The 13,123-nt window shown below is 38.3% G+C and overlaps 1 protein-coding gene across 12 annotated transcripts in view; it reads right to left on the bottom strand.

Moving 5' to 3' along the window:
- CCDC170 (coiled-coil domain containing 170) overlaps positions 1-13,123 on the bottom strand; it is a 45,730-nt gene that overhangs the window by 25,516 nt on the left and 7,091 nt on the right. For all 12 annotated transcript variants that reach the window (XM_038177588.2, XM_038177587.2, XM_038177586.2 and 9 more), the window contains 4 exons: positions 10,738-10,869; positions 7,501-7,757; positions 2,371-2,515; positions 357-542 (listed from right to left, as the gene is read on the bottom strand). In XM_038177588.2, coding sequence (XP_038033516.2) covers positions 357-542; positions 2,371-2,515; positions 7,501-7,757; positions 10,738-10,821 — 672 coding nt within the window. In that variant the 5' untranslated portion in view covers positions 10,822-10,869. The remainder of the gene's footprint in view (positions 1-356; positions 543-2,370; positions 2,516-7,500; positions 7,758-10,737; positions 10,870-13,123) is intronic.

The following is a 13,123-nucleotide window of genomic DNA, read 5'->3' as shown; positions in this document are numbered from 1 at the left end:
GCTTAATTACATGTTTTTGCAAGCAGCAAAGTCTACAATATGAAGGGAGCAAAAATACCAATTTGCAATCACCATAAGAAGACATCAAATCTAAATCGGTTCTATCAAATCTAAATCAGTTCTATCTTGCACAGTTATTGTTTAATTATATAATAATTTCCATATATTTTAAGATTTCAGGAAGCTGAGAATAACCTTAGAATAACCTTTTGTTTTTTACTAAAGACCCTCATCAGTGAACGTCTTTCAAAAGTACTTTTTCTCATGCAACTCCTGTCCAAAATTGATTTGAAATTTTGAGAAATTAAAATTAAAAATGAAAACTAGAAAAACATATGCATGACTCATTTATGTACCTTACTAAGTTTTTCCATGTCTTGATAGTATCCTGCTGCCTTTTTCTGCTCTTTGGTTGCTTCTGAAACAAGCCTCATGATAGTTTCTCTGCTAGCCTTGGACTCCATCTCATGGCCATCGATAGCTTCTTGAAGAGCAGCAACCTGAACCTTTAGTGCCAGATTTTCTTTACAAATTTCACAGACCTAGAGAGATAATTCAAATAGTGGAAACATTTTTAAACACTTAACAATGATGTTTATTCATCCCAGTATACAGCTCCTAATCATCCTAATACAGACATGGTGTTTCCGAGACCCCTAGGCTAGATTTATAATTGCATTCTATTGCTCCTTTCTAAACAAGTAGAAAGGCAATTAAAATGAGAACCATATTCCCACCAGAAACCCACATCTTAGTGAAATGTGGTTCAGATTTACTCCCACACAATCTCTATGATCTACTAAAGAGGTGGAGAGCTACTGGCACTTCTGAGTATCTGCAGTTGACATAAAGCAGGTCTCAAAATGAAAACAGATCATATAACTATCTTCATGTGAAAAGCAGACTGTTTTGGTTGGGCCCGTTAAGATTTATGCCTCTCATTTGGAACGACAAACTGAAAGTTGCATTTTATGCTTGAAACTTTTTAGGCAAAGGAATATTTGAGTTAGTAACAGCTATTTCATGAGCATATTCAAGAGCAGGACCAAATACCTGGTGGACTGCTGTGATGAACAGCCAGCACCTTGGAAAAATATCCTGTTTTGTTACATTATGTTGTTTTCAAGCAGGGAGTAGATAAGTGTGGTAGCTTCAAAGACTGCATTAGGAAAAAAATGTACCCTGACTGGTAGCTAAGTTTTCCTAATGCACACAATTTTCAGTGCACTCTAGATTTCCCAACTAGATCTATTAATTGTTAGGAAGAGAGAGAAAAAAAAAAAAAAGAGCCAATGTATACTTTTAAAAAATAAATAACTGTATATTTGCTTAATTTAAAGCATGTAAGAGATACGGCTTAATGCAAGTATTTTTGCCTCCAATGACAACTAGCCAAGTTTTGTTACATGTATCTGTTGCAAATTGAATATGCTTGTAATATTATGAGGGCAAGGACTGTAAGAGAACTGTGGAACTGTGACACCTACTTAGATCATCTTATTTTATTAAGGTTTCCTTATAGCCAGGACAGTTACAGTATGAATATAACAAAAGAGAAATTCCCAAAATTCTGAGTGTGCTCCCAAGTGAAGAAAAGTGGGGATACAGAAGACTAGACACTATATAAGAATAATGCATAAAATTAGGATAAAGTGCCCTTCAGCAGCCTCTAAAAAGGTTGAAAGAGTACACAAACAATTTTCCTTTCCTAAGTGGATGCTTTGCATTCAATACTCCAGGAAAATTCTGAGGGGAGATAATAAATTTTGATGCTTGAGATTCGAATACACCCTATAGTGATTCACAGCATTTTATTACACAGTAAAGTTACACAGGGCACAGTTTAAGTTGTTTTAGCAAGTGCCTTTTCAGATATTTCTACTTAATGGTACATCAGCTTGAGATAAGTATTAAATACAAGTGGTAGAATTTACATGTCATCTTGTGATCCCATTGCTAATGTTTTCAGGAAAGCTTTGAACCATATCAAGGTTGTACTTGGAAACTATAGGCCGATAAAATATGTATGTAAATAAGACTGAGTTCACTAAAGTCAATTAGTGTTCAACACCTTTGAAAATCAGGCCAATATGAAAAACCTGTCTTAAATGATACCACTCTGAAAATCATTATTTAATACAAAGATTCCTCTCTTTATAATTTTATTTTTTATATAAACAAATATTCTTCTGCTTATTTTCTACATAGAAGGATGAATTCATTTTCTTTGTCAAACCAGTTTTTTGGGGGGTTGTTTGTTTTGTTTTCATGAATTAAGCTAAATTGGTCACTCCTGCAGATATTCCTAAAACGCAGTAAAAGGTTTTTAATAAGCCTTGTCCAAGAAAACCCTTGCTTACACGTAATCACCTTTGACATTAAGTGTTCCTGTGGTTTCTCTTTCTCTCTGATGTCTGTGTCCAGGAATTCAGAAAGTTGTGAAAGGAGCTCTTCATACTTTCTGCTGATATTAGAAGCTTGTGTCTTGCTTTCTTCACACTCGTTCAAATATTTACTAATTCAACAAAACAGACAATCAAAAAAAAAAAAAAAAAAAAAAAAAAAACAACAGGGTAAATGTTCTCTGAAACTGAATTCTAGGCAAAAGATATTATCCCAAGATGATTGCTAGCTTCTGCATACTAGAAAATTAATTTTGAAAGTTACATATGCAATGTAGCTCTCTCTACATATTGTGCAATATATATGACTTTTGTTAGTCACCTCATGTGTGAACACTTATTCATCTGTGCTTTTCATGAGCACTTTAAAGAATCTTCTACAATCCCAACCACAAGAATTAGGTAGCATCAATGAACACTGTCCTCAGGATATTCAAAATGGATGCTGCACTTAAAAGCTTAGGAAAAATAAGGGGGAAGAATGACCAAATTACATTAAAAATATATTAGAGCACTTATCATCCCTTTCTAATTAAACCCACAGGTTTAATTTAATTTAATTTTAATTTAAAAGACAGGGGAAATAGAAGCCCCTCCTGACTGATGGAAGCATAGGGCATCCAGAGTGCTTGTGAGAGGAAGTTCACAGGCAAAAGTGGAAGGGAGAGGAGAGACACTATTTTGCTGCATATACACACTCTTCTGCAGTGTAACACAGCCTATGAACATAGGACATAGAGATAAAGAGGAAAAAGAAAAGTGCAGACTGGATTCCGGTTAAAGGCATCCATTAAAAAAAAAAAAAATACAAGGGATTACCACACTATTATGTAGAAAAGGCAGCTTTTTGTCGTCAGTTTCCTATCTTTCAAAAGGTGCCTACCACACTGATAGGCACCTCATGTGAAACACCCATCAGTCCTACTGCTAAAGGTAGCAACATTAACAGCAGGTAGCAGTTCATAAGTGTTCCCTGTAAGAATGAACAAACAGCAGAGTGGCCTAAATATGTTTACACCCTTCCCATTGCCAGGAACAAAGCCATGCCTGGGAAACATGCATTGCTATAGCCTGCACAGATAGCAAATATGTAGATCTAACCTTGCTCACGATGCCCTAACACCGAGCATCACTCCTGGAAAACTACAAAGAGAGTGACTTAGAAAAATAATCCCCCAAACAGAGTCAATATAGTCAAAGCAACTATTAATTTAATTCAAACATCAACTCCAAAACTGCTTTGGAGTATCTTATCAGAAGGAGGAGCAGTTTATACTCATGGTACTCCAGTCTCAGTACACCTGTCAACTGATGCTGCAGAAAGGAACTGCTAACAAGCTGTCCATAGCACTTGCTAATCCCAACAGCATGCAGAGATCAGATATAATGTTACCATACAGCACAGAAACAGCATTGACAATTTTCAGTTCGGATTCATTCTCCGATAAAACCCAAGAAAAAAAATACTCAATGGTAAAAATACACTCAGTGCAAGAGACAAATCTATTGAGCTTCCAGATGAGAAAGTATTTTCTAAAGCAAGGTCTTCACAAAGATTTGAATGCTGGAATCAAATGAGATGTGAGGTATCACCAAACATCTGTCTAGGACAACTAGTTTATCGAAACTGTTAAATACTTGTTTATGAGAGCACAGCACTCTTCAAAGTTTTCAAGGTGGGCGTGAGAGCCATTTCTGGGCTCATTCTTCTCCATTTCTGATTTCTCCCTCTCTAGGAGGCACAGAGCATAATCACTTTCATAAAAGCAGCATGAGACACCTATAGAAAATGCACAGTGGTGCAAAGGGAGTCCATTAAATGGCTATAGATTGCTGTAAAGTAGTCCAGGAAAACTTCAAGAGAGAACCTTAAGAGAGAGGAAAGCACGGTTGTTGTCAGTGCTTCATAGGGGAAGACAGGAGAACAAAGAGGCATGGAAAACATTAATTACTGCTCTGCACAGGATGCAGAGAACTCTGTGTAATACTGCACAGCACCCACTGTGAACCAGGAGAGCTTTGCTTTCTGCAAAGCACACTCTGGCCCTCAGAAAACAAGCACCTCACAGCTTTCTCACCTCCAGGCAACTGGCATTCTCCTCCATTACCCCAGCAAAACTAAGCTGTGAGATGGTTACTAAATTGCTGTCCTGAGGAGGGATACATCAGAAGTGAAAAGGTATGAAACTCCAGAAGTGCCATACGTGTACACATATATATTAGAATATTGTATTAGGTTACTGATCATGCAAATTATCCTATTCTATGGCTCTGAACGTAAGGTGCATCACCCACAGAACCAGGACTGCTGCTAAAAATAAACAACTGGAAGAACAAAGCATACACTTGACAACCCAACGAATAACCTAATTACCTTCAGTACAGCCATAAAGGTGTCAGCACTTAGATAATAGGCATTCAGGTACAAAAAGTGGAACACAGCTCTTTCACAGTTTTGCTAGCTCTTCAGAACTAATGAGCAAAGAGAAGGGAAGAAAAAAAATGTTCTTCTCATCTCAGGTTCTAAAAATACCTTGGCAATAGACACGTTGAGTAGAAAAGTGCCATTTTTAATAGGGGAGATGTATGTCTTGGAAACCAATCACAGAATGTATTAAATATTTTTGACTGTATCCCTTGGTATACAATGCAAATGCGCATTTTGTGCCTACTGGTTTGCTCTTCCTTTTTATCAGTGGTTTTCAATTAAAATCTTGAATATCTAATTATGAACAGCCATGTTCTACTGAGGTGGTCAGACTAAGCAAGTTTACTACTGAGTCAACACATTGATTAGTATTAAGGGGCACATGTAACCACCAGCTGAGGAAGAGAAAAAGCTTTGAAAGCATATACTGCAGATTCATAATCAGTTTAATCCAACATGGTTGTTGCTTCCAGAACAGCGGGCTCACTTCCCTTTGTCCCTTTCCTTTTGCCAACCGTCTAGTGGTACAGACAGGTACACAGCTAACTGGATCTGGGATTGTCAGAGCTGCAAATTGAGCTTTTTATTTTGCACACTTTTCTCTTGGAGCAGATCCCTGGTCCCTGACCACCATGCAGCAGTACAAATGGAAGTACTGACACACGTAACATGAGCAAAACAGAGCAGCCAGCTAAAGGACAGGACCACAGAGGGAGCAACAGCACAGATTTATACCACATAAAACTTACCCATATCCCTGTAACAATAGGCTAACTCTGATGCACGGTATTTTGGCAGATTTCTTGTAGTGACTGAAGCAAACAGGATAGAAGGCCCTTCCTCTCTTTTTTTTTTTTCTTTTTTCCCAAAAGTAGCATTTTAAAGAATCTTAACAACCATTATCTCAGAGACTGTGATGTTTTCTATGTTGCTAGGATGCGTAATACACTTTTTGGCTTTACTATCCCTTGCTTATATTGGGATTGTATCTAAAAACCTTGTTAATCAACATTAGCACTCCCCAGGCAGGTTCTTTTAGCAATTCAGCTCATAACAGACAAGTGCACTGCAATGGATTTCTCCAGATACTAAAATAACTTAATTATCCACTTCTAACTGACGGGGCCTGAAAGAGCTGTGCAAAATACTGATTTGAGAATTACAGATATCTGGTAATACTTGTCTTGCTTTTAACTAGACAATATCAAGACAGACACAGATATTAGCCTTGTAATGGTGAAAAATCCATTACGAAAGAATCATAGAATGGCTCGGGTTCGAAGGGACCTCAAAGATCATCTAACTCCAACCCCCCTGCTATAGGCAGGGATGCCACCCACTAGATCTGGTTGGCTGAGACCCCACCCAGCCTGGCCTTGAACACCTCCAGGGATGGAACATCCACAACTTCTCTGGCAACCTGTTCTTGTGTCTCAGCACCCTTACAGTGAAGAATTTCCTCCTAATGTCTAGTATAAATCTTTTTTTTTAGTTTAAATAAATAAATCTCTTTATATCCTTTTTTTTTTTTTTTTAATAAATCTCTTATTTTAAGATTATTTCCCCTTGTCCTATCTTTATCTACCTGAGTAAAGAGTCACTCTCTGTCTTTTTTAAGACCCCTTTAAGTGTTGAAAAGCCACAATGAGGTTTCCCCGGAGCCTTCTCTTCTCCAGGCTGAACATCCCCACCTCTCTCAGCCTTTCTTCATAGGAGAGGTGCCCCAGCCCCTTGATCATCTTTGTAGCCCCCCATTGGACCCGCTCTAACAGCTCCACGTCTATGTTGTGCTGCAGGCCCCAGACCTGGATACAGTATTCCAGGTGGAGCCTCACGAGGGCAGAGTAGAGGGAAAAAACTCACCTCCCTTTCCTGCTGGCCACTCCTCTATTGATGCAGCCCAGGATGCAGTTGGACTTCTGGATTGCAAGCACACACTGCTGGCTCATGTCTAACCTTCTGTCTACCAGAATCCCCCAAGTCCTTCTTTGCAGGACTGCTCTCAATGAGCTCTCCCAGCCCATACTCATGTCCAGGATTGCCCTGACCCAGGTGCAGCACCTTGCAATTGGACTTGTTGAACCTCATGCAATTCACATGGGCCCACTTCTCCAGTCTGTCTGTGCCCCTTTGGATGACATCCCTTCCTTCTGTTGTACCAACAGCATCACTCAGCTTGATGTCATCTGCAAACTTGCTGAGGGTGCCCTCAATCCCATCATCTATTTCACTGATGAAGATATTGAAAGGCACTGGTCCCAGGACAGACCTCTGAGGGACACCGCCTGTCATCAGTCTCCACCTGGACATAGAACCACTGATCACTACTCTCCAGGTGCAGCCACTAAGCCAATTCCTCTTTTTTTTTTTTTTTTTTTTTTTTTTTGCAGGAGGGGAGAGGGGGAGTGTAAATATTGTGGTTTCACCAAGCTGACTCATTATAGGGATTTCTTCTCCAAAGGACACAACTCTTAAAGCCCCGTTTATGGTCTAACAACTCGAACCAAAATACAAATTTCAATACTTTCCACACACTCAGGTACAATTGTTTTACAAAACGTAACTGCAGATCTGAATTCTGTTGTAAACTCTGCCCACCAACTTATTTTTCTGTTGACAACTGCAGCTTCCTGTCATCAAAAATTGCTTCTCATCTCACATGAATCTTACTTAAGTTTGGCATTTTGCTCATGAAGTTTCTCCTTCAGCTCACAGTTTTCTTTGGATGCTGCCTGTGCTGTCAGCTCAGCCTGTTTTTTAGAAGTGGCAAGCATACTGGACTCTTCCTCTGTCTCTCGAACTCGGGCTTGCAAAGACAGGAGAAGAGATGCCTGTCTAGCATTGTTTTCCTTGTAGTGTTCAGCTACAGCCTTCAGCTCTTGAAAAGAGGCTTCCTTAGAGACCATTCTGGACCTGAGTTCTAGAAGCTATAAACAGAAAAGGAGAAAATTAATTAAAAAGGAAAAATAATTTTGTGCAGACTGAAATGTTTGTCTGCATTAAAAGTTCAATAACATGACAAGAAGCACAGACTTGTGAAAAGACAGTCTTCTATCACTATGAAACTGAGTGGAGGGAGACAATTTTATATTACTAAATGAAAATAATAGGAAAAAGAAAAACTTTTTTTATGTAATACAACTTAATATAAACTCTCTGCCTGGAAGATAAATCTGCTCAGAAATACAGAATTAGGAAATACCCATGTTACTTCTCACACACAACCTTAACTCACTCCCCCCTCCCCTTATGCAGCTGCCTTACAATAGAGTTATTAATACCACCATTCCCTCTTTTTCTTTTTTGCCTGCCTTCTCCCTGTTCCCAATTCTGGTGCACAATTCCACAAATAACATATAGCTGTGGGGAGATGTAATGGCAAAGTATCCTGTTTTATGAGAGTGGAACTTTTTGATGATTTGTAGCATATTCAGAGGCAAAGAAGTTTCTGGAGATCTGTGCTTTAAGGTAACCTCTTTCCAGCTTATGCAAACAGTTATTTTTTGGTCAGATGATTCAATGAAATGTAGCTGGATTTACACAGAAACAGCAAGAGAGCCTTGTAAGGAGGAGGAGGAGGGAGATTACTGCCAAATGTTAAGAACCTGATCCAGAGATGTTAGAGCCTCACAGCAGTTCATGGAGTTCATTCATTTTTCTTTACCTTCCCCTCCTTCTTTTTGCTGAAGTACCATTTCCCATTGAATTGTTTATGCTAGACTTCTACAAAAGATTAAGCTTCAGGCAGATGCACTAGGCACACACAAAACTTCAGTTCAACTATTTTACTTGTTAAAAGCAACATATAATTTAAAGCAAAACTTTTACTATTAGAAGTGCTAAGGATTGATTTCAGCTTCCCTGACAATTCCAGCTATAAGCAGCAGGGCTTTTAACTTGTGGCAAACATCATTGAATATTTAAGACATCAAGCTGCAATACAGGAGGTCAGAAAATTCATGGTTCCACCAAGAGCTTCTGGTGTGACCAAACCTAAGATGCTCAGAGTGAAATTCCAGGAGGAAATTCCAGGAGGAAAAGCCACTGTCTTTGGAGCTGACATAAACCAACTCTGATTTCAAGAAAAGCTGCTCCATCTTTTCCCAGTCTCATAGGCTTCATGTCCATACTCTGCCCTCTTCTTTGCACTAGCAGAAATACTCCTATGGCAATGAGGTGAAATAGATCAGGAAACTGATCCGGCTCAAAAAACAACCCAGAAGGAAAGGCTTTATGCTTCAGGTGGATCTGTTCCACAGTCCAGCACACCATAAGACACAGACATTTGTGCCAAGGCAAGGGATAGGACAGTGTGGGAAAGGAAACAAGCTGCTGAAGGAACAACACAATTGCTTTGTTTGGCAGTTAAACCAATTTATGGTAGCTTAAAGTGTTCATAACCTTAAAATTTTCTCTGTGGTTCAACTCCCCATCTGCAAAATGTGATATTTTTTCCTCTGTCTATTGCCTTTGTGGTCAGTTCCAACAGCAGAAAAAAACAAGAATAATCCCATATTATGAATTTTAAGAGTGCTCAGCATAACTGGGCTCTGACCTCAGCTGGGTCATGAAGGTCTTTATTAAGAAGAGCATGAACAGCTGCTTTCTTGACTATTCTTTTGTTTTGCAAGAACAGCGCTGAAAGATTCTATAAATCAGTCGGTCATGCTGGCAATAAAGCCATTCGAGATTTCCAGTAAAAAAAAATCTGTCCATGAGAACATGGAATTCTGTACTACTTTGCAAAAAAAAAGAAAATTAGAGTACTGATCCTAGATAGCAATTAACTGTAAAGGATCTCTGCAGTAATTTCAGGATCAACTGGTCAAAGTCACACTCAGCTGATAGACACTCATCCCTGCAGTTCTGACTGGATACTTAACAAACAATTCATTCTTCTATAATATTACATGTTCTTCCTCTTCCCATGTTCAGCCATCTACAGTGAAATAAATTTTATTTCACTGACTCTTTTTTAAGGTTCAGAAGCTATGCAAGTGTCTCTCAAAGCACTTTACAGAGTGCAAGAGAAATACATATTTGTAATGTGTACAGACATTTGAAGAACTAGTTGGATGAATGTTTGCATCTCTATGAAATGTTATGTATACTTATCTATGTATACTTATGTATTTTATGTATACTTATATCTGTGTATACTTATGAATATATACACCTAAATCTGTGGAAATAAACATGAACCTTTGCATTTCTCTTAGAGGCAAATATCGACTCTGTTTTGAAACTGACCACCACCTGCATTGCTGCATTGTATCAAATCAACCTTATTTGGTCCTACGTTAACAAAAATTAAGCATGAAAACACAGAAACTCTGAAAATTATCCTGTAATAAATTCTCTCTCCTGAAAACTTCCATCCACACAACAGAGACAGCAGAAGAGGATGGATATAGGTTCTCCAGTTAAAATCAACCTCACTAGCTCAAACACAACTTCACTGGTGATGCAAGCAATGCAAATTTTCAGAGTCATAACTCAATAAATTGGAGAAATGGGTGAGGATGGGCAGATATCTCTGAAGTTAATAGCAACAACAACAGGACATCTGTCAGAACTTTTATACAACCACAATTTCTAAATATTAACTTTCAGATTTAATTACAAAATATTGCATTTACTATTGCATGATGATGATAAAAAGCTAGAGTGGTTCGAATCTTGGAAATATAAACTCATGGTTCTTGAGCACAGAATCAAGCAGAGTAACAATCACATCAGAGTGCTAAAAAGAAATTAAAAAAAAAAAAAAGAATATTATAAGAACCAAAAGGTTTGTACTAAACTCAAGAATTTTTAGACTTTCTGCAAACTTTCTATTCTCAGCAGAAAGATACTGTAGAAAATCTTCAAATGTTGAGAAGTATTTGGAGGTATTTTAAAATATACCTCTGATTGAGCACAATCATACTTCACTGAAAGTGCTGCAAGTTCGCTTTGAGCAGTCTCTGCTGCAGCTCGATAGCGGTTCATCTGCTCTCTGGTGACAGGAATATCCAAAAGAAAGTGATCGTGAGACTCCTGGGGAGACAATGTGAAAACAAAGCCATTAGACATCACAATTTAAAACATTTTTGCTTCAGAGCCTTTTTGTTTCTTTCAGCTACTAAAGGGACTCTGTTCCAAGCATGTTGTTTCCAGAGTAACTCACTCTTATTGTAATGTAAGGTAAACAGTCATTTCTCTATCAGTCACCACTTTCACCTGCAATTTAAGCCATCAACATCAGTACTAGAGTATGTCAGGAAAGCAACACACTTGTTAGAGAAAGGCCTTTCTATTCTTTACATGAGCCAATGCCCATAGCCTCTAGAAAGGGGTAGGCTAATGTTAAGCTGCTTTGTGTATCTATATTTCAATTCAGCAGTATGGGGGGGGGAAGTAATGAGAGATTAAAAATTTCAGGTACAACTGAAAATCACAACTACGGAGTTATTTGATTCTTCTGCATGCTGCTTCTAGTCAGTGTTGTTCTTGTCTCTCAGCACTTCCCACCACACAACAGACTGCTGCCAACACACTCACAAATTGTGAAGGCGTAACTCTGAATCCTCAGTGTTTATGAGGGTATCTTGCAACTTTCAAGACAGAATTTGCATTTGTATTACATAAAGACAGAATAATTTAACTCATAAATAAGGAGGAAGAAAATCAAGGTAGATCATATGAATCTCCATAAAGGGCTAACCTGCTCCTCCTTCCATTAACAGTGGCCATTAGCAGATTCAGCACAAGTATGCAAGATATTACCCCTCAGCAATTTCATAGCCTCCAATTATTTTCAGTTCAGGTTATTCCCTGCAGTTTCCATGAATTTAGTAACACTTAAAAGTCCCTTGTCTACAAACCTCTCCAGTCACTCCTTCAGCCCATGTCAACTTTCATTCAAAATGTTTTCTTGGCAATGATCTACTTAAGTGTCTCTTATACAAAGAACAACTTTGTTTTTCAGACTTCAGTTACTTCGAATGCCCCCATAATTTTACATTGAAAGAGTGGGGAAAAAACAGTGGCTATCAATCTTCTCTGTGCCACACGTGATTCTGCAGCTTTCTATCACATCTCACCTCCACTGTCTTTCTACCAGGTTGAAGAGTCCACCCCTACTCAGGCCTCCATCTGTTTCTCAAAGTCAGTTTTAGGCTTGCCCAGCTGTGCTTTTACTTTTAATCAGCCATGGCTACAGGTCTTTTTGAGTTCTTACTATGAATTTTGGGCATAATTTCAGCTTTTTGAATGATACTTTCTTGTCCCCGGCAATCACCATTACTATACTGACTTTCTTTCATCCTTTTTCAAACCCCACTAATAGATGGCAAGTACTGGCTTTGTGCTTCCAGCACAGTCTCCTTCAGACCACTTTCAAGACTACAATTCTTTAATTGTGCCTTTTTGACTCTTTTCAATACGCTTTCTCATTTTTGTACATTTCTTCTACAGTAGAGCACAAATGCAGTGGATTTCTTGGTCTTTGTTATTTAAATCTTTCAATATGAAAATTGAGACCTGAGGTCTTGCTAGGAGTTCCATTAGACAGAGCATTTTTTCAGTCGAACACAAGTATAAAATGATGTAATTTAACTTCTTCAGAATTGAAGTCTATTTAGGTGATACTGGGAACACACATGTTAGAGGACAGAACAAGAGAATTTTATTCTATCAGCTCCCACACAGGACTAAAACAAAACTGCAATACTAATGCTTTTAGGTACGTGTCACAAAATGCAAATCTCCACCAGTTCATGCCTGCCCTCGAAACTAGGTATTCCAGTGGTGACAGGCAAGGTGTTGTCTTCACTCCATGCCATTCCTGATGGCCAGCAAAGGGGGTGCCAGCCTGCAACATGCTATTTTCAAGCAACACACGGAGGCAGATTTAGAGCTAAAATTATTTTTGAAAGCCATTCATGATTTTTTAATGAGCTACAGTGCCATTCTATGTAATTAAGTAGTACTAACTCCATGTAGAAAGAAGCAATTTGTATAGGCTTGTTGTACTTGAAAATTAAAACTCATTCTCCGTAGTACCATTATTTAGATGCAAAGGTTATTCCTGAACAATTATCTGGAAAGAAAATATTTTTCTGTAATAAAATATATTTCCGTTCTAAATAGAATATTACCCTCCTGTAACAAGCTGGTAAGTACTGGTAAGATCCATGGATTAAAATATTCATTTGAATAGAAAAGCATGAAAATTTTCTGTGGCAGGCCACTAGAAGAAGTAGCACTGATGAACACTGAGGAGCAATAGAAAAAGCCTGTAGGGATTTCA

This window comes from Anas platyrhynchos, chromosome 3, assembly GCF_047663525.1.
Source record: "Anas platyrhynchos isolate ZD024472 breed Pekin duck chromosome 3, IASCAAS_PekinDuck_T2T, whole genome shotgun sequence".
NCBI lineage: Eukaryota > Metazoa > Chordata > Aves > Anseriformes > Anatidae > Anas > Anas platyrhynchos.
The sequence above is the reverse complement of the archived record's forward strand: the minus strand, read 5'-3'. Positions and strand labels throughout refer to the sequence as shown.